Source organism: Chlorocebus sabaeus, chromosome 21 (assembly GCF_047675955.1).
Source record: "Chlorocebus sabaeus isolate Y175 chromosome 21, mChlSab1.0.hap1, whole genome shotgun sequence".
NCBI classification, from domain to species: domain Eukaryota; kingdom Metazoa; phylum Chordata; class Mammalia; order Primates; family Cercopithecidae; genus Chlorocebus; species Chlorocebus sabaeus.
In genome coordinates this window covers 16,707,015-16,731,216 of record NC_132924.1, presented here as the reverse complement: position 1 = coordinate 16,731,216, position 24,202 = coordinate 16,707,015, and the positions used below count along the sequence as shown (strand labels likewise).

The 24,202-nt window shown below is 49.6% G+C and overlaps 1 protein-coding gene and 3 non-coding genes across 9 annotated transcripts; all 4 read right to left on the bottom strand.

The window, feature by feature from the left end:
* Window positions 1–858: 858 nt before the first annotated feature.
* TBRG4 (transforming growth factor beta regulator 4) lies at window positions 859–12,624 on the bottom strand. 6 transcript variants are annotated; one of them, XM_073008887.1, is made up of 12 exons: window positions 12,543–12,577; window positions 12,257–12,333; window positions 9,413–9,873; window positions 6,200–6,523; window positions 5,304–5,475; window positions 4,867–5,024; window positions 4,100–4,210; window positions 3,119–3,263; window positions 2,602–2,847; window positions 2,280–2,391; window positions 2,017–2,131; window positions 859–1,186 (listed from the first exon to the last, which is right to left on the bottom strand). In XM_073008887.1, the coding sequence occupies exons 3-12, from the start codon at window positions 9,821–9,823 to the stop codon at window positions 1,085–1,087; spliced, it is 1,896 nt and encodes a 631-aa protein (XP_072864988.1). In that variant the 5' UTR covers window positions 9,824–9,873; window positions 12,257–12,333; window positions 12,543–12,577; the 3' UTR covers window positions 859–1,084. The 6 variants fall into 6 exon arrangements, with proteins under 6 accessions (XP_072864988.1, XP_072864985.1, XP_037844186.1 ...); XM_073008884.1 differs by lacking the exon at window positions 12,257–12,333 and adding an exon at window positions 12,165–12,229 and having other exon boundaries at window positions 12,543–12,557; XM_037988258.2 differs by lacking the exon at window positions 12,257–12,333 and having other exon boundaries at window positions 12,543–12,624.
* LOC119620656 (small nucleolar RNA SNORA5) lies at window positions 5,115–5,248 on the bottom strand. The gene has a single exon (XR_005237200.1). It is a non-coding gene; the product is annotated as a small nucleolar RNA SNORA5 (small nucleolar RNA).
* Window positions 5,666–5,801, bottom strand: LOC119620658 (small nucleolar RNA SNORA5). Its single transcript, XR_005237202.1, has one exon. It is a non-coding gene; the product is annotated as a small nucleolar RNA SNORA5 (small nucleolar RNA).
* On the bottom strand, window positions 6,727–6,860 carry LOC119620657 (small nucleolar RNA SNORA5). Its single transcript, XR_005237201.1, has one exon. It is a non-coding gene; the product is annotated as a small nucleolar RNA SNORA5 (small nucleolar RNA).
* Window positions 12,625–24,202: the final 11,578 nt, after the last annotated feature.

The window sequence follows — 24,202 nt, the reverse complement described above, 5'->3', positions numbered from 1 at the left end:
GAAACTACCCCAATGCTTGGGTGAGTGGCCAACCATCAGAGCAGTGACTAGACTTGTTCTTTTTGGGGAAACAGCTTAGGGTGGGGAGCCTGGAGTGCTGGGGGCGGTGGGCCTCTCCACTCTCAGCTCCACCCCACTGTCCCGCTCTCCATTCTGTATGGCTGGAGGCAACCCAGTTCCCTGACTGCTATTTAGTTAGGTTCTACCAATGGGTGTCTCTGAAGAGAGGCTGGAAGGTAGAAAGCTTGTTGCCTCCTAGCATCTGGTAACCCCCGCAGCAGCAGGGAGGCCACCAAGACCCTGGTTTGGGCAGCCAGTTCCTAGATGACAGCACAAGGCTCTGGTCAGGGTGGTGAAGACAACGATGGAATCTGGCTCTTGGTGCCATGGTGTCAGTCAAGTGGGATCTTCTCTCCCAGAGCCAGCACCTTCCAAGTGCTCACCCAACCCTCACATCGCGCCTGTCACCACATGCTGTCAGGGTGCCTTTCACTCAGCTAAGTGTGAGACAACTGATGTGAGAAGGCCTCCCAGGATGGCTGTGGTTCAGTAGCCACAGCTCCATCAGAACCCCCAGCCATGCACTGAACCTCCAATCAGCTTCCCTGGGAAGCTCCTCTGCCCTGGAGGTTCAGAATGCTAGGCCTCCACCTGTCTTCTGGGGCTGAGAGAGACCCCTACGCAAGAGGCCGGCACATGTGAATATGCACACACGAAAGGAAGAAGCTGGGAGAGACAGGCAGGTGACAACCCAGGTCTGTCCCGAAAGCAGCCCTCTTGGGCTGGGCATGGCAGGGGAGTGCACAGGGCAGATTCTGGAGAACCATGCCCTGCTCCCCAAAGCAGACAGACAAGTGCTGAGAGTGCAGAGGGTGACAAAGCCCGGGAAGGCCCCAGGGGTCTAACACCAAAATTAAAAGATTTATTACACACAAGAGGATGCTCTGTCCCTCAGAGCCGCTGGCCACCCTCCCCACTCTGGCCAAGGTCCTGCACGGAGGTTTGTCCTCAAGGGCGACCCTTCTTGCCCACCCACGGCTAGACCTCCAGCGGAGAGGCATGCGGCCCATGCTGCTGGCACAAGTCACTTGGCCAGCTCCTCAGCCACTGCTTTGCGCATCTTGTCCTTGAGGTAGGCGCCTTTCTGCCATTCAGACTTGAGTTCCAGCCACTCATAGAATGGGACCTAGAAGGAGGCAGGGGAGACAGGTCACATGGGCAAGGAGATCCCTTCCAGCCAGTGGCTCTGCCTGCTTGCCTGTTGTCCTCACACTGACCCCTCACCCAACATCTCTGGTGACCAACAGCTCTGCACACCTGCCCCTTGGCCTCCAAGTCTTCAAGGCAGAGCCCATGAACTGCAGGTGGTGCGGGTGGGCAGAGGCGCTAGCACTGTCAGTGCTGGAGAGGTCTGCACACTACTCGGAGGCCCAAGAAGGGCTTCTACATTTTAAACAGTTAAAAATCTCGCAACAACCCAAAGAAGAAAACAGAACGCTTGTGTGGCTCATGAAGCCACATATTCATTCACTGGCGCTTTCCAGGGAAGGTGGCCCCCTTTGATCTTAGCTAAGGTCTCCCAGGCATGAACCCAGAGTCAGGCCCAGAACCTGCATCTTTCTGCTCCTGCCAGTCCCACTGGTCCTACTTTTCCTGACAACAGGCTCTGACCAAGGGGGCAGAGCTGCTACACTCAGAGCCCCAACAGCTGTGCAGCCTCCTGGGCTTCGAGCTGCTCATCTGTGAATGGGCCCTACCCTGCCCATCTCTTAAGCTGAATGAGCAGGTTTGGTTGCCTTTTTGGGTTCACCCACGGGGTGAGATGCTGGGAAGGTTAGAGGGGAGGCTGGAGCACCTAGAATCCACAGTAAACTCCTTCCCTGGGCTCCTGGGAGAGGCCCGGGGCCACAGGCAGGGCATGTGTCTATACCCGCTGGCTCAGTTCCACCTGATCTCCTCTCTAGTGGGGGTTGGGGATTCTCCCTGTGCAGTGACCACCTGCACAGAGGTACTCACGTCCACTATCAGGAAGCCTGCAGCCAGTATGTGTCGCCGGGCCAGAACAAAGCGACCCAACAAGTCCTTACTTCGGGTGTTGAAGTTGGGGAACTCCCACCGCAGGAAAGCTAGTCTGGAAGGAAGAAGGGGTGGCTGGCATGCTTCCAGTCTCCCAGCCCCTCAGAGGGCAAAGAGGGAAACCAAAGAATATGCAGTCCAACATCCATGGTGCCCCCATGGCTTCTACTGCGGCCATGGCCAACAGGTCCCTGGCCACCTACCTCTTAGCCCCTGCAGGTGGTGGCTGGCTCCCAGTTGGCTGGGCAAGATGAGGTGCCACAAAGTCCCTTACGGGCAGAAACTGGCCGTCACTGTCCAGCAGCACCTCAGCATCTGGGGCAGAAGTGTGGGATGAGAACATGTTGGGGGACATCCCTCAGAAACCCCCCCACAGGAAGGATGAACAAAGATGGGATTGTGGGGAGCCCAGGTTGACACCCTACAGCTCCCTAGGTCAGTTCTTACTGCAGAGGGGGTGGGTTAGAAGAGTCCTGTTAGACTCAGGCAGTGCCAGGCCCTGTGACAACCAGGGGGAGCCCTCACCCAGCACCCAGCCATACTGCGTGGCCACCTCGAGGCTCCCCCTGTCGGCGCTCCCCAGCAGCCCCTTCAGTGTCTCCTGCAGCTCCTTTTGCAGGGGGGTCACCTTCCTGTCAAGGGCTGAGGGCCTAGGGGCCACAGCCGAGGCTGGCAGAAGGGGACCTGAGTACTCGGGGTGCTCCAGCATGGCGGTGGCGTTGATGTGGAGCAGCTTCTGGAAGGTGTTCTGATCCTTCTGAGACTTGCCCCCTAGGGAACAAGGAGAAAAAGGGAGGTGGCTCTAAGGGCCAGAGATGGGGAGACCCTGGATGAGAGGGCAGTAGCACCCCTACACCCAGTCCCAGCCCAGTTCTCTGGGTCAGGAGGCAGCAGAGTTACAGTCTGCTGGCCACCCACAGGGAGGGGATGGGAGGGGGAGTGACAGCCCTGGCCTCCATCTGCCCCAAATCCTCACATGGCACTAGGCAGACAAGACCAGGCAGTTCCCCAGTTCCAGTAGTACTAGGGGCAAGGGGCTCACCTAGAAATTGGATGTGAAATTCAGGGTGGAGGACGGCTTGCAGCTCTGCTTCCCGTGCCTGCTGCAGCACACACAAGGCCCACACCAGGTCCACCTGCAGGGCTGGCTCCAGGCCTGGCAGCTCTGACCCCAGCTTCTCATGTACCTGGTTAAGGATAGGGTGTGGTGGAGAAAGCAGGCTCTCCTTAGGGGCTGCAAATAGCCATGGGTGAGTCACAGTCCAAGATGTGGTCTTGGCCTGGTTGGGATGAGGCCAGAGGAGGCTACTGGGGAATAAGAGGCAGAACCCCGGCCCTTGGTGAGGTCTGGAGCAATCCTGGGCTTGAAGGTACGAGGAATCTTCCTCATGCCCCAAGATCACTCTGGACAGCAGGAAGAGTGCTGCTGAATACTGGCATTTGATTAGGTTTACTACAACCAACCTACCGGCAGGGAACAAAATCCCTTCTCCCATGTCTCCAAGTGAGTACCTGGGAAAAGGGAGGAGGAATCTCTGGTCCTCTAAGAGATGAGAACATCCAAGAGGTGAAGTGCTCCCAGCCCCTGGCTGGTTGTTCTCAGGACTGTACCAGGTAAACCCCTGATGGAATCCCAGGGAGCCTGGGGTCACATGTGGCCTGCTGGCCTCTGTGGCTGTCCTGAAGTCTTCATAAACAAGGCTCCCCCTCCTACCCTGAGCTGGGGCACATAGCATGAAGGCCCACTGGAGCTTCTGAGCATCAACAGGGCATTAAAAGGAGCACCAGAGGCAGGACCCCCCAGCGTTGCCTGGCAGGGCAGTCAGCGAGACAGCAGGATTTCATGTTTGTTCTCAGTGATCCCTAGGATGCCTGGCCCCAGCCAGCTCCCCCTGCCCTCCCATGCCACATATAGCGGCCCCTCCCCCTCTGCCCAGCCGGAGCTGATCTTGGGAGGACAGTTCATGAACAATTAGTTGCAGGGGAGGGTAAACGTCAAGCAGTGGGAGTCCAGAGGCCGTACCAGGCTGAAAAACTGATCCTCTTGGTCTGGATGGAAGTTCAGACGCGCAAAAGCCAGAAGTATGCTGCATAGGTGAGGCACGGTGATGTCCTGCGCTCTGTTCAGGACATGCTGGATAGGTCAGAAATAGCAGATGGACAGAATAAGCTCTCTGCCCAGCACGCTGTCCTCCTGCCCAGCTCTGAGTCTGAGGGGAGCCTGTGTGGCCAGCAGCAATGGGAGGACCCTCCATCCGGGGCCCATGAGCTGTGCTGGGCACAGAGAAGAACTTACACAGGCCCAGATCCTCCTTCGCCTGGCAGCAACTACCCACAGAAGCTTGGGACACTTAGAAACTGCTTCTTTCCGGTAAGGGCTTTAGAAATATTCTCCAACCAGTAAACTTAGTTTAGACAGGTCACACATAAACGAAAATCCAGGTGTCATCTTTCTGTACAGTTCCACTTTGGCGGGGGGGATCAGTGATTCAGGAGACAGTTCTGAGTGGATTCTCAGCCTCACCAGCCATGCTGCTACCTGCTACAGCTACCCCAAAATGGATGGAAGCACTTATGATGGTCAGTGAAAGAACAGAGGAAACAGTTCTCAAACACTTTTTTGAGAACTGAATAGCAGCCCTTTCAAAATAAGCCAAAATGCAAGAAGTATGTATTTGCCCCCACAAGTGGGCATTTTCAGACTGGCTTTGCTTTCTCGACTAAGGCAATGGTTCCCAGCAGATGGCCAGGAAGCCAGTTTCTCTGAGTTGGGGCTAGGCCCTGGCTCACCTGGGCAAAGGCCTCATACAGGGGCAGGTTGAGCCACTTGAGCAAGGCGAAGGACTTGGCACAGCGGGCCACCTCACCAGAAGTCAGGCTGGGCATGAGGGACAGCAGGTCGGCAGCCAGGCGCTGGGACACCTGGGTCTGGTGAAAGCCAAGTTTGCCTTTGGGACAGAGCAGATCACAGGGTTTAGCTGGGGAGGGTCAGCAATCCCACCAGCCCCACCCCACCTCAGCCTCGAGGTCTCGCTGCTTGATGTCTGTAACCAAATTTATCCCTGAGCCTGGGACCCAGGAACAGGGCCCATGAGTCACAGTGTTTCTGTGGCAGCCTTCTGGGCCAGTGCCTACCATGCATAGGACAGGCACTGAATTTGACATGGCTGCAGGTATCTGCAGGGCCAGAGCTCCCCTCTCTCCACTGTTCTGTCCAAAGGGCTCACCATAGGCGTAGGCCAGGTCCAAGAGCACACTTTTCGTCAGAGAGAACGGCTTCTGCACCAGGTGGTAGGAGATGGCCCGCAGCAAGGGCACGGACCGCCGGCTCTGAGCTGCCAGCGTTACCAGCACCTTCCGCAGCTCATCGGGGCCAAACTGCTCCACCAACTCCAGGCACTGTCAACCACAGCCGCGCAGAGGTCAGCTCAATGGCCTGGGGTGGCAGGGACCAGCTGGGGGCAGGGGTCCCATGGTCCCATCCAGTGCAGCCCCTGTGAGACAGCAACTGGGCCTGAGCTGACTAAACACAGGACCACTGTGCAGGGCCTGCCTCCTCATCCACCCCAGGGAACCCCTGGACCTGGAGTAGTGTCCACAGCCAAACTATCCCCAGGTCCCAGGGTAGGCGACCCAGGGCCCATGAGCTGTGGAGCTTGCTGTGGCAGCCATCTGGGCCAGCCCCCGCTATGACAGGAACGGGCACTGAATTTGACTTGACTGCAGGGCTACAGCTGATAGGGGTTAACACATCTCCAGGAGAATTCTAGCCAGAAACCAGGCCTGGGCAGTACCTGTGTTACTTTAGGAGCTGCCTGCCATGCTCTCTTCTCAAGACTGTGCTGTGATGGGGTTTGGGGGGAAGATAAAGGTGCAATCAGGGAAGCGCCTGTGTTGGGAGGAGCAAGTGGTGCTTGATGAATGCAGCCACAGGGCAACCACCTGTTGCAGCTCCGAGCACTCTGGTCCTACCCCATGTGATGCCTGAGGCTCCAGACAGAAGCTCCCGGGGCTCTGATCCCAGTGCACACAATGCACCCCTCTGCAGACAACTATCACCCAAAGAACAAGTCCAAAGCCGAGGGGAGGCAGGCTGGGTGCCACCTGCTTTCAGGCCCAGTACCTTGTCTTCCAGGCGGTTCATCAGTGGCTCCGAGAGGTGTCCCACTTTCATCATGATGGTCACTAATGTGCGGCCATCTTCAATTTCTGTCCAGCGCCTTTCCAGGTGCATGAGAAGCTCAGTCAGCAGCTCCTGGGAGTGCTGTTCCTGTGAGAGGGTGGCACAGGAGTCTGCCAGGAAGGCCAGGTGCTTGTACTTGAGCTTCCGCATGCGCCAGCGGACCTCCTGCTCCACTGACTGCAGCTCCTTGGAGGTCCTGGGGATGCCCAGAGCATAGAGGCTCCGCAGCAGCCTCGAGAGGGTACCATGCCAGACCGAGGTTATCTAGGCAGGGAAAGGACACAGGAGAAGTAATGTGGCACTGTCAGTCCTGTGTGTGAGCTGGAGGCCCCTTCTCTGAACCTTGTTTCACGTGCATTTACTACAACTCTTCAGAGAAGACAGTATCAGTTCCCTACTCTGTTGTAACAGGGCCAGGGTGCCTTGCTGCTCCTCACAGCCTTGCTCAGCCTCGAGGCCTAGACGCCTGGTGTCTGTAACCAAATTTATCCCTGAGCCTGGGACACAGGAACAGGGCCCATGAGTCACAGTGTTTCTGTGGCAGCCTTCTGGGCCAGTGGCTACCATGGGCAGGGCAGGCACTGAATTTGACATGGCTGCCAAGTACCAGCAGAGCAGGAGCTCCCCTCAGGCACTGGCCAGATCTAAGGGTACACCTCTGAGCCTGATCCTCTAGGTTACAATAAATAGCACATTTCTGCTCAAGGTGGCTGAGATCATTTGCAATTGCTTGCAAGCAAGAACTATGAGGGGCAAGAGAAATTCTCCAAGTTTCCCCAATGAAGCTTTGACATAATGTAGTTGATTAAACAGAGACCACACTCTTTTACATGGTCCTGGCTACAGCTCTGGGTGGTGGGCACGCATACTTGAGCTGCAAGTAAAGCTGTCAAGTCAATACAAGAGGTCAGAGAAAAAGTTGAGCCTGATGGATGTGACCTGATGGTTAGAGAAGGTGGCACTTAGGCTTGCTAAGATCAGTTTTGTTATCATTCATGACTTTTACTTGCAATAACATGAAAAGTTTTAGGTATTAAAAACTTGGGCCAGGCAGATCACCTGAAGTCAGGAATTTGAGATCAGCCTAGTCAACATGGTGAAATCCTGTGCCTACTAAAAATACAAAAATTAGCCAAGTGTGGTGGCACACGCCTGTAGTCCCAGCTACTCAGGAGGCTGAGGTGGGAAGATCACTTGAACCTAGAAGATGGAGGCTGCAGTGAGCTGAGACCGTGCCACTGCACTCCAGCCTGGGTGACAGAGTGGGACTCCGTCTCAAACAAAACAAAACAAAAATAAAGAAAACAAAAAACACTGGCTTTTCTCCAGTAAAATAATTTGTTTTTGAGTCAGAGAAGCTCCAACCCCTAAACTGTTCTCTAACAAACCAACCTCACAGTTTCTGGCAATGTGAAGTTTCTTAGGAATGCAACTGCTGCAATAAGCAGGAATCCCTGCAGAGCATTAGGCAGTGAACCACCATCTTTATCCTCCAGGGACGTGGCACCCAAGCACACCAGACTCTCAACTGCCTGCAAAAGGAGGAGCACCCTGGGCACAAAGGTTTGCAGGAGAGCCTCTGACATATGGGTAAAAAGACCCCTGGTATCACTAAGCACCCAAATGCAGAGGCCTCCTGGGGATGACCAAGCTGCTGCTGCTACCAGCAGCACCTCTGAACAGGTTCTTACTAAATGCCAGGCATCTTTCTCTTTGTGAACCCTTATGAGACACCAACATCCCATGAGAACCATCAGCCCCGCTGCACAGGTAAACAAAGGTGAACTTATTTCTACATAGTTCTGGATCTGAACCTGCACCACAGCCCACCCTCTCTGCTGGTGCCTGCTGTTTCTGAAGAGGGTAACTGCTATTCAGGTACTGTGTCCACAGGGCCCAGACTGTCAACATGGGTGGCTCTAGAGCCCTGACTCCATCCTCGCGGAAGAGAGCAGATGGTAAAACAAGTGTAGCTCCGTCCTTTCCTGGGCCAAGTCCCTCAACACTGAACCCTCAGGTTCAGTCTTTTCACTTATGAATGGGGAGCAGAAACCGCACTTTCAAGGAGGTGACCTGGGAACAGAGAAGCCGCTGTCTGAAGGGCTGGGGAGGAGGGAGAAAGTACTGGAGTAAATTCTAATCTTACAGAAGATCTGGGTGTCTACCTTCTAGTTTCATGGACAGCAGGAAAATCTTTGAAAAGAAAGCTGTTATTACATTACATATACTTGCCTTATAATTTTGTTACAATGTTCAGTCTTACATCATAAGACTTTCTTAAATCACATGTGAGTAAAGAGTCAATAAACAGCAATTAGAATTATAGCCAAATAACAACGGGGCCTAACTAAGTTCATTTTATGAATTATATCCCCAGCAAGAAATAAGTATGTACTGTAACCCCAGTCCACACGACACATGCAAATATATACATACTTAACTCCTTCCTTGGATAGTGCCTTTCTCTTCATTACACCTGACAACCGGAAACATGGTTTCAGTGCCCCAGCACCTCCCTTCCAAAGCAGACCAGGGAGTTAGGGCCAGCTTAGCCACAGCAGGAGTCTGTACTCCTGTTTTTGTACATGGAGCCCTGGGGAAGACTCTCTAAGAAGGGAGTCCCTCACAGTGAGCAGACTGAAATCTGCCCTGCTCAGTGCCACACAAATGGGTCTTGTTGCCTCTCTCCATGGTCATCCTCGGAGGGAGGGTCTGAACATGGCTAGATCATGCCCACGTCTGTCTCAAGTTTCAAGGACCTTCCATCGCTTATGCTGCATCTCCTTTGGCTTCAAGAACAGTGCCTTGCCATCAGTCAGACACTGGCAGAGAGCAATACAAGTCCAGACTATACGGTGAGGGGGAAAGCACCCAGAGAACTGAGAACCAGGCTCGCCTCCCATGCTTCTATTACTAAGCGTCTCGGCTGTCTGTCTGTAAGACAAGCATAGCAATATTTACCTAACAGGGCTCTCATAAGGATAAACAAAGAGAAAGCACAATAAAACATTTTGAAATTTATAAAAAAATAAAAAATACCACAAGACATGCAGGGCCCCTGTCTATGTTTGGTAAGCACTGGCTGCTGTGGACCCCAGCATTTCTGGCTGTTTTCCTCTTGTCCATGCTCTCAGACAACACTCCGGCACCCACCTGACTGTTGAGCAGACAGAGAAGTTGCTGAAAGCGGGCATCCTGTATAAGCAAGGCTTTGTCTTCTGGCTTCTCAGACAGCAAGTGAGAGAGCCGGATAAGTACTAGGGCCGCATGATTGTTGTCCAAGTGGTGACTGCCACCAAGGAGCTCCAGGAGCTCCTCTGGCCTCGAGGCCTTCTTGATGAGACGGTCCACCTGGTTCTCTATGTAGGGAGTAAACGCTTGTTCCTTCTCCACCAGCTCCACCAAGGAACCTGGGAAGTGGGAAATGGGTGAGGTGGCTGAGGAAGTCAGAGTCTTATGGGCTACCCTGGCAAGTCTCAGTCGGCCAACTGGAGCCATGGCAGGGGCCTGACGAGCAGCTTCTCTCAGGAGGCATGTGCATCGCTTTACCAGGTGAGCTGCCATAATGTCCTGGGTGGCAGAGAGACAAGACTCCTAGCAACTGATTCCAAACCCTGAAAAGAAAAAGGAGAGAGAAGGGGCTACTACAGGGGCAGTTCCTGACTCACAAACTTGACAAATGAAATAGAGTCAAAGCCACCCTATCTCTAAAATCAGACTAAGTCTTTCTTGACAATCCATAGGCATGTGATAGTATTTTCTGAAGCAAAAATCTCACAAGATTTTTGTTTCAGTACAGAATGCCACCAAATATCAAAACTCAGGAGCATTACAGCCTGGGTGGGAAGGTTTTCATCCTGCTTGTAATTTGAAATCACCTAGGATGTGGTTCAACAATTCAGATTCCCAGGTCCTGCCCAAGGTCTCCTAAATGATGGCATCTCTGCAGACAGGACCCAGATAGCATTTTTTTTTTTTTTTTTAATTTCAAGGGTAACTAGGATTAAGAATTACGAACTTGCGCCGGGCGCAGTGGCTCAAGCCTGTAATCCCAGCACTTTGGGAGGCCGAGACGGGCGGATCACGAGGTCAGGAGATCAAGACCATCCTGGTGAACACGGTGAAACCGCGTCTCTACTAAAAAATACAAAAAACTAGCCGGGCGAGGTGGCGGGCGCCTGTAGTCCCAGCTACTTGGGAGGCTGAGGCAGGAGAATGGCTTAAACCCGGGAGGCGGAGCTTGTAGGGAGCTGAGATCCGGCCACTGCACTCCAGCCTGGGTGACAGAGCAAGACTCCGTCTCAAAAAAGAATTACGGACTTGGCCAGGCATGGTGGCTCATGCCTGTAATCCCAGCACTTTGGGAGGCCTAGGTGGGTGGATCACTTGAGGTCAGGAGTTTGAGACCAGCCTGGCCAACATGGTGAAACTCCACCTCTACTAAAAATACAAAAATTAGCTCGGCATCATGGTGCATGCCTGTAATCCCGGCTACCTGGGAGGCTAAGGCACATGAATTGCTTGAACCTCAGAGATGGAGGTTGCAGTGAGTCAAAACTGCACCACTGCACTACAGCCTGGGTGACAGAGTGAGACTCCATCTCAAAAAAAAAAAAAAGGAAGAATTCACATTCCCAAAGCCTCTGTGGATATATTTTAACACTGCAGACATAGGTGTGAGCCTCTCGAAACCAAGGTAGATTACATCACTAGCCTACTAAACTCCCCCCCCACCAAATTTCTAACAGCAAAAACTCTGAACCAATAAGCAGCAGCACTTCATAACATGGCCCAGAATGATTTTCTCAGTCTTAGCCCTTTTTCTGCCTCCCAACAACACAAGGCCCCATTTTAAACAGGCCTTGCACTTCCACCCCACCTTACAGGACTTGTTACCCGGGTCTCCTCCCGCAATCAGGCCCTTTAAAACACATCTCATCCTTCCAAGGCCAAACTCAATGTTGCCATCTCCAGCAATGTGTTACATATTGCCGTCATGTTGCTTTTAACAATTCTATCGGCCGGGGGCGGTGGCTCACGCCTGTTATCACTAATCACAGCACTTTGGGAGGCTGAGGCGGGCAGATCATGAGGTCAGGAGATCGAGGCCATCCTGGCTAACACGGTGAAACCCCGTCTCTACTAGAAATGCAAAAAAATTAGCCGGGCATGCTGGCGGGCACCTGCACTCCCAGCTACTCGAGAGGCTGAGGCAGGAGAATGGCGTGAACCCAGAAAACAGAGCTTACAGTAAGCCGAGATTGCGCCACTGCACTCCAGACTGGGCGACAGAGCGAGACTCAGTCTCAAAAAAAAAAAAAAAAAAAAAAAAAAATCTATTAGCTACTCTAGCTCCCTACAGCGATTAAATGACCCAGGCAAGACACGTGACAAGGGCAAGCTAAAACGTTCACCTGGGCCTCATTTCTGCCAAAGCAGAATGTACGTTTGAACTTTCTCCACTTCCTGGAACTTGGTATATGGCCAGCACATTTATTTTTACGAGGGGATTACTGCAGCTGTAAAAAGCTTAGTCTAACTCCACTTAAAGAAAAAAAAAAAAAAAAAAAGAGAGCGATCTCAGTCGGAGTATTTGCCCAAACGCAACATCTACCACTTTCTGAGCCTAAGTACAGTGGAGAAATCTTTTTTTTCGAGACGCAGTCTCACTCTGTCGCCCCGGCTGGAGTGCAATGGCGCGACCTTGGCTCACTACAACCTCCCCCTCCCGGATTCAAGCGATTCTCCTGCCTCAGCCTCCCAAGTAGCTGGGATTACAGGCCTGCGCCACCACACCTGGCTAATGTTTGTATTTTCAGTAGAGACGGGGTTTCACCATGACCTCAAGTGATTCACTGCGCCGAGCCTCCTTTCCGACTTTTTAAGAGCCCTAAGAGCAGTTTACCGGAGTAAACGGAAGCCCAGGAACCGGACTTGGGTTTAGGCAAACAGCAATCCAAAACTTTAGTTCTAAAATGCAGAGAGAAAACAACTTGCACTAAGTCACGAAAACTGGCTCGCTGGGGTCATGGACGGTCAACAGGGGCGGCGTCTTCCAGGCCCGGCCGCGCGAGCTAGATGAGAGAGGAAGCGTGCGCACTGGCAAGCCAGCACGGAACGAGCGGACGGCCAGGCATACCGCATCCCACCGCGTCCCAGCCTGCTCCCCAGGTTCACCGCATCCCAGGACCCCTGACACCTTCCCAGCCACGCCTCGAAACCCACGCCCAGCCGCCCCTTCTCCCCGTGCCACAAGACCTATGCCGCCAGAACCACCGCTGACCTCCATCCGGCGCCCTAACTGTCCCCGGAAACATGAGGTGCGCGGCGCGCTTCCTACGTCACTCGGAGCGCCGGCGGAAACGAGGCGAGCCTCGCACCGCCCGTCCGGAAGCCACGTCTCCAGCTTCCGGCCACACCTTTTCGGCGGGTACCGTCTTTGCTGAGGGCTCCAGTGGAGCGTTAGGTGATAGGAAGAAAGGCTTCGGTTGCCCCGCGACCAGTACCTAATCCTCATACGGAGTGCGGGAGACGACCGTTTGTTGTCCATGCTGTCCCGCGATCCTTCCCAGCTTGCGTAGGCGTAGGAGAGCTCCTAGGGCGGTGAAAGACTGGGCTGGTGGAGTGGGATAGGCAATGCTGAGGCATGTGGGGTGTGGGAGGGCGAGTGAGTGGAGACTGGGGAACTCCAGAGCGCCCACTTGCAGCTGCACTTGAAGCTGTTCTTGAGTAAATGCAGGCAGTTTATCTAGACCTAGCAATTTTTTTTTTTTTAAGTCTAAAATTCTGGATTTTTATGTGCAATTTTCCTGATTTTTAAATAGTGGTGTTTAATTACAAAATAAAGTGCGGGATAGCCCAAACAAAATGTATCCGAGGTCTGTATATGGACTTGATTAATTTTACTTCCTGCACAGCGTTTTATTTTCTGTGGAGTTAATAATTACTTTGGCTGGGCACGGTGGCTCACGCCTGTAATCCCAGGCCTCCATGGGTGGATCACTTGAGGTCAGGAGACCAGCCTGGCCAGCATGGCGAAACCCCGTCTCTACTAAAAATACAAAAAAATTAGCCGGGAGTGGTGGCGCGCGCCTGTAGTCCCAGCTACTAGGGAGGCTGAGGCATGAGAATCGCTTGAATCCAGGAGGTGGAGGTTGCAGTGAGCAGAGATCTTGCCACTGCACTCCGGCCTGGTTGACAGAGCAAGACCCTGTCTCCAAAAACAAAACAAAAAATATAAAATAAAAATAAATAATTACTTTGGTTTGTGTTCGTAAACTAAAAATAAAATTGTAAGTCCCTCAACCACTGAACGGACCTCCTCTTGGCCAAGGAGACCCCAGAGAAACCTTAAAAACTGAGTTCCCAGCCATTCTGGAAAGGGAGGTTGAACACCCCTTGTTATAGCCCCTTTTGGCATTTAGACAACTGACCAACATTAATGTTAAAGTAGAGATCATAAGACTAACAGACTCTGGTAGTAAGATACCAAATTATAAGTAAGACCTATGGCCATGCAAGGCAAGGGTTAAGTCAAGTTTGCAGACCATCAATCTTGCTGAAGAGGTCTTTTTTGACCCAGTATATTGTGGCTGATTCTGGCATCCTATCTTAAACATTCTTTTCTGCTGACTCTAAGTTTTACGCAGAGCCTCACTCTTAACCAATTGCAAATTAAAGAATCTCTTAGTCAAGCTGGCTGAGGTGGGAGGATCACTTGAGGCCACGAGTTAAAGACTAGCCTGGGCAACATAGGGAGACCCTATCTATCCCTACCAAAAGATCTATCTATCTTATCTGTCATATATCGTGTATATATCTATGTATTTGAGTCCACCTATAACTTGTCTATCTTATCTATCATCTAACGTGTATATATCTATGTATTTGAGTCCACCTATAACTTGTAAACCCCCCACACCAAGACATCCTGCCTTTTGGAGCCAAACCAGTGTATACCTTCCACACATTGATTTATGTCTTTGCCTGTAACCCCTGGCTCCCTGAAATGTATAAAACCAAACTATAATCTGACTGCCTTGGGACCACTTAAGGCTTTTTGGGTTTGTATTTTCCTGGGGCTGTGGTCACTCATTGGCTCTGAATAAACCTCTTTAAGAAATTTACCGAGTTTGATTTTTCTGTTAACAGTTAATTAAGATTCCATGTATTTATCACAAATTCTACTCCAAATCCTTCACAAGTTTTCTATCAAAAGACAATATTACAACAGATTTATAGATCTGTTAAAAGGTTTAGACAAATTAGTGGAGTTTTGTTGAGGAAGGAACCTTGAAAACATGCTAAGGGAAAGACACTAGAGACATGAGGCCGCATATTGTATAGTTCCATTTATATTTGAAATATCCAGAATAGGTGAATTTATAAGAGTCACGTATGTGATCTTGAGATGGGGAGAATAGGGAGTGAGGTTTGAGGTTTCTTCTTGGGATGGTAAAAGTGTCCTGGAATTAGATAATAGGGATGGTTGCACAACGCTGAATACACTAAAAGCCACCTGTGACATAAGAAATATATATGTGGTCTCTGCATAGAGCTTCTAAAACCCTTGTAACTTTTTTTTTTTAGGTTTTCATTAAGGCATGTTATAAAGACAATGTCATTTGTTTTCATAAAATGCTACATATACATTATATATAGTGTATATATAAATTTATATATGCTAAAGTTACAAAGCAGAATTATAAAAAGAAACCCGTGAACCCATTACTCCACTTAAGAAATAGAATATTACCAATATTGTTGCAATTTTCTGAGAGTTTCCTCTTCTTTCTTATCCCTCCACCCCAGCGAATTGCTATCCTGATGTTTTTCATTTGTTTTTTAATTTAATGTAAAGTTCCAGGATACATGTGCAGGACGTGCAGGTTTGTTACATAGGTAAACGTGTGCCATGGTGGTTTGCTGCACCTATCAACTCATCACCTAGGTATTAAGACCTGCATGCATTGGTTATTTATCCTGATGCTCTCCCTTCTCCCCACCCCATGGACAGGACCCAGTGTGTGTTGTACCCCTCCCTGTGTCCATGTGTTCTCATTGTTCAGCTCCCACTTATAAGTGAGAACATGCAGTGTTTGGTTTTCTGTTCTTGTGTTAGTTTGCTGAGGATAATGGCTTCCAGCTCCATCCGTGTGTCTGCAAAGGACATGATCTCGTTCCTTTTTATGGCTGCATAGTAGTCCATGGTGTATATGTACCACATTTTCTTTATGCAGGCTATCATTAATGGGCATTTGTAAAACCCTTGTAACTTCTTGAGTGATAGTGACATCTTTTGTTATTCATCATGAGCCCCTTTTAACCATACCTGAGTTTATGCCACTAATGAAGTGGCTTTTGGAAGATGGGAGCTGGTTGTCAGAGAAACCAACCATGTGATTAGAGGGCTGAAACTTTTAGCCCCACCTCTCAACCTCTAGAGAGAGGAGAGAGGCTGGAGACTGATTTGATTACAGTTGATCTAAAAGAAGAAACTGAGGCAAAATTAATAAAGGTGGAGAGTTTACATTTGAACCAGAATGAAGACAGCTGCCCAGAAGACTCACACACGAGTAACCGTGGATAGAGCTTCATTCAGCCTTTGTTACAAGCAAGTTTTTAAAGGCAAAAAAGGGGACTAGGCATGGGGCCAATAAAAAGTTGTTTGTCAGGAATCCTCATTGGTTTACAGAAATAACATTGATTAGTGATGGCTATACATTGTTGAATGATAGGGTATGAGTTATGTTGTGCAGCATGCAGTATTGTTAGGTTAATTTATAGCTACTTGGGGGTCAGTCAGTCTAGAGTCCACATAGTAAGCAGCTTCAAGATGATTATTTCGCAAGAGGGTGGAAGTGGGATGTGACTGCTGTCTCTTTCTCATGCCTTTTTTGGGCCCAATAATTTAGATGAAGCTCGTATTACTCATATAAAAACACCTCTTTTGATTGTCATTGCTAATAGCCAATGATTTTATAAATTATACCTAGGTAATTAAACTTCATAAAAACTTAAACAGTGGGGTTCAGAGAGCTTCCAAGTTGATAAATGCATTCACATGCTGGGAAGGTGTCACCTCCCAAACTCCATGGGAACAGAAACTCTGAGGCTTGAGATTCTTCCAGAAGTGTTGTGATTAGAGGAACAGTTTCCTTTGGGACCTGGCCCTAAGACCCTATTTATTTATTTATTTATTTATTTATTTATTTATTTATTATTTTAATTTTTATTTTGAGATGGAGTCTGGCTCTGTCGCCCAGGCTGGAGTGCAGTGGTGCGATCTCGGCTCACTGCAAGCTCTGCCTCCTGGGTTCATGCTATTCTCTTGCCTCAGCCTCCCAAGTAGCTGGCACTACAGGTGCATGCTGCCATGCCCGGCTAATTTTTTGTATTTTTAGGAGAGATGGGGTTTCACTGTGTTCGCCAGGATGGTCTCGATCTCCTGACCTCGTGATCCGCCGCCCTTGGCCTCCCAAAGTGCTGGGATTACAGGCATGAGCCACCATGCTGGGCCCCTAAGACCCTTTTAATCTAGATGTTCATCTAAATCCTTTAAAATATACTTTGTAATAAACTGGTAAACCTAGATGCTATGATCTGATTTTGTCCCTCCAAAATTTGTATGTTCAAATCTAATCCCCAAAGTGTTGATATTAAGAGGTGGGGCCTTTGGGAGGTAATTAGGTCATGAGGATGGAGCCCTGGTGAATGGAATTAGTGCCCTTATAGAAGAGGCCTGAGGAAGCATGGCTGTCCCTTTCTCCTTCTGCCATATGAGGACACAGTAAGAAGTTACCTTCTATGAAGGAGAGAGCCCTTACGAGACACTGAAGCTGCTGGTGTTTTGATCTTGGACTTCCCAATCTCCAGAACTGTGAACAATATATTTCTATGGTTTATAAATTACTCAGTCTATGGTATTTTGTTCCAGCAGCCCAGATGGAATAAGGCCATAAAGTGTTTCTCTGACTTCTGTGAGCTGTTATAGCAAATTACTAAACCTGAAGAGGAGGTCATGGGAACCCTTGCTTTGCAGCCAAGTCAAACAGAAGTGTGGATAGTGTGGGACCCACTACTTGTGACTGGTACCTGAAGTGCGGGTAGTCTTGTGGGACTGAGCCCTTAATCTGTGAGGTCTATGCTAACTCTAAGTAGTTAGTGTCTGTTGTGGTTTGAATACTTGACTCCTCCAAAACATATGTTGAAACTTATCCACTTGCCATCCTGGTTTTAGTATAGAAAGTTTCATGTCCTGGGAAGCTCCCTGACCCTTCCCCGACCCAAGTCCCAGGCAAATTGGAATGCTTGACCACCCTGTTTCTGTCCTGTCCTGGCTATTCACCTTCCCTCCAGTTGGAATCAAACCACAGTTGCTGTGAGCTCTGCAGTGCAGAAGCTGATACAGCACCTGAGGCTGGCTTCTGACTGGCATCTGGGAACTTGACTGACAAACAGTTTCTTATACAGATAATAACTTAATATAAAAGGTAGGGATCCTCCCTGCACTTAAACTGTTTGTACAACAACATGGCTCATGCTAAGCACCTGCCTTTCTTCTGGGAGTTTGGAATTTTGGTGTGTGCCAGGTAGAGACCAGCCCCCGATAAGAACCCTGGGCACCAAGTCTCTATGAGCTTCCCTGGTAGATAGCATTCTACACGTGTCATCACAACTCATTGTTGAGGGAATCCAGTGACTTCTGCCTGTCTCTCTTGGACTCTTGGAAGCTCATGCCTGGTTTCTTCCAACTTCACCTTGTGTGCCTTTTCCCTTTGCAGATTTTGCTCTGTATCCTTTTCTTATAATAAGTCTCAGCCATGGGTATGACTATGTACTGAGTCCTTTGAGTTCCTCTAGAGAGTCACAGAAACTTGGGGTGGTCTTGGGGACCTGTGACAAACCTGTTGAGGGACTTTCTCAGAGAAGGGCCCTTCTTCAGGGCCTGACAGAATTGATGTCTCTTCAGATTCCTGAATAAGAGGAGGAATCAGACCCAAAGGCTAGTCTAAAGTGAGCTTGGATCCCTGCTCTGGCAGTACATAACCTGTCCTACCCTGCTATCTATGTGGCAAACTGAGGCCCAGGGAGGGCAGGACATGCCCAAGAACACATGGAGTGAGTGTCCAGGTCTTCTGCAACCAGCCCCAGGCCTTCCCCTGCTTCTGTGCCTGCCAGGGGCTCTGTCCCAGCTAGACTCAGAGTGGTGGGTCTTTTGCACCCCCAGCAGGAAACCCTCAGCAGGGCCAACAGTCCTGACCTCTGCCAGCCCTTCCAGCAATCCACAGAACATCTCATCCATCCTTCCTTCTCATCCACCAAGAAGGCCACAGCACCCTCCTCATGCAGTGTGGTGAGAGGTGTGGTACAGTGTACAGAGTGAATCATGACAGCCACAGCCCAGAGTGGACCCAGCCCTGTCCTACACCAGTGGGGCCCAGCTCATAGCCGTTCCTGGCTTTCAGTCGACCTGGGCTCCTGCTCTGGACATTGACATTGAGTACCTGTGCTAACAAATGTGCAGGTGAGAAGGCCTCTGGGGGTCAGGGTGATGGAGCTGGGAAGGGGCCAAGGTGGTCCCCCTTATCAGGATCCTGGAAGATCTGGTGGCAGCTGCCATGAGAATGCAGTGGGAGATGGAGGAGTGGCCCCATGGATCTCTCTGGCATGGATGCTCAGCCTCTAAAGGGGGCTGTTTTACTAGCTTGTAAAATCTACCCAAGTAGGGTACAGACTGGGCTGTCTTGGGGTAAAAAAATATTAAAACTTAAAGCAGTGTTTTATATGGAAAAATATGAAAGGGAATTTTTTTTTTTGTGAGAGTCTCACTCTGTCGCCCAGGCTGGAATGCAGTGGTGCAATCTCAGCTCACTGCAACTTCCGCCTCCCAGGTTCAAGCGATTCTCCTGCCTCAGCCTCCCAAGTAGCTGGTATTACAGGTGCCCACCACCATGCCTGGCTAATTTTTTGTAGTTTTAGTAGAGACAGGGTTTCGCCATGTTGGCCAGGCTGGTCTCAAACTCCTGACCTCAGGTGATCCAGCTGCCTCAGCTGCCCAATTTGTTGGGATTATAGGCGTAAGCCACCATGCCTGGCCGGGACTATTTTAAAATATCATGTGTTAATAGCAAATTTGAGGTTCATGAAGGCCGATAGATCAGGAGATGATTGCCATTGAGAAGCTAGTTTATTATTCTCAGTTCTGGAGGGAAGTGCACATGCCACACCACAGGGGCCACACAGAAAAACACTGGGGTTGGCCCTGAGGCAGAAGAATGGGGCAGGGAGTGGTGGGCAAGAGTTTTTACAGGGGTTTCTGTGGGAAAGGACAGGTAAGGCAGGTCGAGCAGGTTTAGGATTGGGTGGTTTGAATAATTTCAGAGCCTGGGGCAGGGGGGCTGTCCCTCATTGTCTGATGCTTGGCCCTGGAGTGATTAGGACAAGTCCATAGTGGCCAGAGTGTGAGAACCCCATAGAGGAGGTGGTTGAGGGTGTGAGCATTGGATTGGTTGGTTTGTATTTGAAAAGTGCCCCCTGCCCAGGAAGAGGACTCTTCCTGAGGGGTGAGGGGCTGATGAGGGAGGCAGAAGGCCAAGGCAAGGTGACTCAGGCCCATCATCAGGGTGCAGAACCAAGTATGTCCAGCATATACATAAGAGGCAAGTGTTAAAGCATTGTTTGCAGAAGCTGGAAACATAGCCAATACAGGGAACAGGGCAGGGCGGGACTTCTCTGTAGGGGAGGAGCCCCCAGCATCAGGAGATGGATGTGTCTCCTGCAGCCTCACTCTGAGCGGCAGGCTAGACAAGGCTGGGTGGTTCCAGCTGCCTAGGCTGGCCTTAGAGCCCCAGCATGAGCAGCAGTGCATGGAGGTGGTGCAGTTCCATTTCAGCCCTGCCTCTCCCCAACACCTGATCAGCATGGGAGGCTGAGGGCTGGGCCTTGGTGGGCAGGGAAAGACAGGCGGATGGGGAAAGGGTATGCCCACTGGCCTGTAGGACCTTCTGGTAGTTCCTCCTTGAGATAGGGAGGGGCAGGCCTGGTGCAGCAGCATGCAGGGGCCCTGGCCTGGGAGAGCAGGCTGCTGGCTTCCTGCCAACACAGTGCATTGTTGACAGGGCCTCCACGGGACCTGTTGATCCACTTTTCCCACACCTGTGTCTCAGGCTGCCGGGCCAGGTGCCACAAGGTGACCATGTTACCTGCTGGTCCTCGGTCCACATAGACCTGGCCTCCTTGTGGGGCCCCCTCAGCCCACCTGAGCCCTTCCTCTGATGAGAAGGTCCCTTCTGTGCTACATTCTCACCTTGTGCTTTACCAAATCCAGGGCCTGCCTGTCTTCCACCAATCCTGGACCCCAAACACTCTCTGGCCTGGAGGGCCAGCCCACAGGCCCTTTCTGTTTCCTCTTTTTTTTTTTTTGAGAATTTGATAATTTTTTTGAAAAACTAAGAGCATAGTACAGTGACTATGCATAAACCCATTACCTAGATTCAGCAAGAATTTGGCCACTCTTCCGTCTTCTTTTTTATCCCCTCCCCTGCCTCACCCCTGCTTGTTCTCACTGTACATATGTTAAGGGAGGAGACCACCCCTCATATTGTCTTATGCCCAATTTCTGCCTCCAAAGAAAGAAGAAGTAAAAACTAAAAGGCAGAAATGAAATCCACAGGCCGACAGCCTGGCACTGCACCCTGGGCCTGGTTGAAGATCGACCCCTGACCTAACCGGTTATGTTATCTATAGATTCCAGAGATTGTATGGAAAAGCGTTGTAAAAATCCCTGTCCTATTCTGTTCCGTTCTGATTGCTGGTACATGGAGCCCCCAGTCATGTACCCTCTACTTGCTCAATCAATCATGACCCTCTAACGCGACCTCCTGAGAATTGTGAGCACTTAAAAGGGACAAGAATTGCTCACTCAAAGAGCTCGGTTATTGGAGACGTGAGTCTTACCGAAGCTTCTGGCCGAAAAAAGCCCTTAATTCCTTAACTCGGTGTCTGAGGGGTTTTATCTGTGGCTTGTCCTGCTACATTTCTTCGTTCCCTGACCAGGAATCGAGGTGATTAACGGACAGATGGTCAAGGCAGCCCCTTAGGCGGCTTAGGCCTGCCCTGTGGAGCATCCCTGTGGGGGACTGCAGCCAGCTTGTGCGACGCGGATCCTGAGAGCGCTCCCAGCTAGGCAGTTGCTTCGATGGAACATACCTTGCCACAGCAGCATGTGGCAGGCCCCCATAGAGGATCAACACAGTGGCTGAACACTGGGAAGGAACTGGTACTTGGAGTCCGGACATTTGAAACTTGGTAAGACTAGTTTTTGGAACTTGCCCACTCCATTTGAGTGGAAGCGTGGCCTGACCACCCATGGCATGCCTGTACCAGCACTTTCATTTTTGTTTTTGACTTGACTTGGATTGCTTGATACTTTGGTTTTGGTTTTGACCTGGCTTGGATTTCTGGACACTCTGATTTTGGTTTTGATTCTGGTTTGGTGTAAACTGTAAAAGTGTGTGTGTGCCCTTTTTACCCGTTGTTTGTTTTGTGGTGTGCATGTGGTGTGAGCATGGTGTTTTGTCTCGAAGAAGCATGGGTCAGGCATGATGTAAGCCCACCCCACTAGGTACTATGTTGAAAAATTTCAAGAAAGGATTTAAGGGAGATTACAGTGTTACTATGACACCATGACAACTTAGAACTTTGTGTGAAATAGACTGGCCAACATTAGAGGTGGGTTGGCCATCAGAAGGAAGCCTGGACAGGTCCCTTGTTTCAAAGGTATGGCACAAGGTAACCTGTAAGCCAGGGCACCCAGACCAGTTCCCATACATAGACACTTGGTTACAGCTGGTATAGGCACCCCCACAGTGGTTGAGAGAACAGCAGCATAAGTGGCTGGCAGAGGCAAGGAAAGACCAGCAGAGAGAGAAAGAGGAAGAGACAGAGAGATAAAGAGGGAGTCAAGGAAAGAGAGAGAGAAAGAGAGAGAAAGAGAGAGGCAGAGAGAGACAAAGACACAGAGGCAAAAGGAAAGTCAAGAAGAAAAAGAGAAAATCAAAGAGAAAAAGGAAGAAAAAAGAAAGGAAGAAAAAAAAGAAAGGGAGAGATATATAAGTAGTTAAGAAGAAAAAAAAACAAAAACAAAAAAACAGTGTACCCTATTCCTTTAAAAGCCAGGGTAAATTTAAAACGTATAATTGATAGGCCAGGCACGGTGGCTCACACCTGTAATCCCAGCACTTTGGGAGGCTGAGGCAGGTGGATCACAAGGTTAGGAGGTCGAGACCATCCTGGCTAACACAGTGAAACCCCATCTCTACTAAAAATACAAAAAATTAGCTGGGCATGGTGGCGGACGCCTGTAGTCTCAGCTACTCAGGAGGCTGAGCAGGAGAATGGCATGAACCTAGGAAGCGGAGCTTGCAGTGAGCCGAGATCCTGCCACTGCACTCCAACCTGGGGACAGAGCAAAACTCTGTCTCAATAAAAATACAAAACAAAACAAAAAACCTATAATTGATAATTGAAGGTATTAACACTCCAATACCACTTCGTTGTCAGTGTAAACAAGGGCGTATCCTGGAAGCACTGAGGCCACTGATAACCCGTAATCTTCCTATCAAAAATCCTTAACCCAGTAACCCGTGGATGGCCCAGATGCATTCCATCTGTAGTGGCAACTGATTTGATAACAGAAGAAAGTAAAAAATAACTTTCAGAAGAAACTTCATTGTAAGCACACCTCACCAGTTCAGAAGTATCCTAAGGAAAAATATATATATGATTTAACATTAACCACTGAAAATTCCCTTAACCCAGCAGGTTTCCTAACAGGGGATATAATTCTTAATTACCATGCAAAGGTCTGACCAGACCTAGGAGGAACTTCCTTCAGGACAGGATGGTAGATTGTTCTTCCCAGGTAATTGAAGGTGGGGAAAAAGCCATCTAGACCAATTCTAAGTTAATTTGGACTAAACAAGGTCTTATGAATAGCAAAGGATAATTGAAGTCCCAAACTTACAAGGTGTTTAACAAAAGTAAAGTTTGCTAAAAGTTAACAGTGTAACATGTATTATAGTAACTGTCAGGCCTCTGAGCCCAAGTCACGCCATTGCATCCTCTGTGACTTGCACATATACGCCCAGATGACCTGAAGTAACTGAAGAATCACAAAAGAAGTGAAAAGGCCCTGCCCCGCCTTAACTGATGGCATTCCATTGTTTGGTGGTCTCTTCACACGGACGCGCATGACAGTAACTTCTAATCTTGAGGCCTTAGACAGTCTAGTCCACAGACAAGTTTGGAAAAGAATGGTTATCTTCAAAAAAAAAAAAAAAAAAAGGGGAAAAAAAGGGGGGGCAGAATTTATGTAAAAACAGTGTTATATGGTAAATTCTTGTCCTGAAATAAATTAACTGGTTGTTTAAAGAAATAAATGTTCATAATAAGTCAGAAAGTTGAGGCATGTTGAAAAATTGTCTGCAAAAGTCTCGAAAGAGAAAAATGTTATAAAAAAAGAATTTATGCAAGAAATGTTGTATAATTTAAAAGTAACTAGGCCTCTTGAATGTAAAACTATTGGGAAAAAAACAGTTTATGTGCAAGGTGTACAAGGAAAGTAAAATATACCTTTGGTAAAAGGATTATAAGGAGGTATAAGAATGTAAAACATATTAGCTAAAGTTAGAGATATCATTTAGTTTTTCTGTGAACTGGACATTAAAGTAAAAACACAATGGGTTTTTCTATTTTTTTTTTTTTTGAGACGGAGTCTTGCTCTGTCGCCCAGGCTGGAGTGCAGTGGCCGGATCTCAGCTCACTGCAAGCTCCGCCTCCCGGGTTTACGCCATTCTCCTGCCTCAGCCTCCCGAGTAGCTGGGACTACAGGCGCCCGCCATCTCACCCGGCTAGTTTTTTTTTTTTGTATTTTTTAGTAGA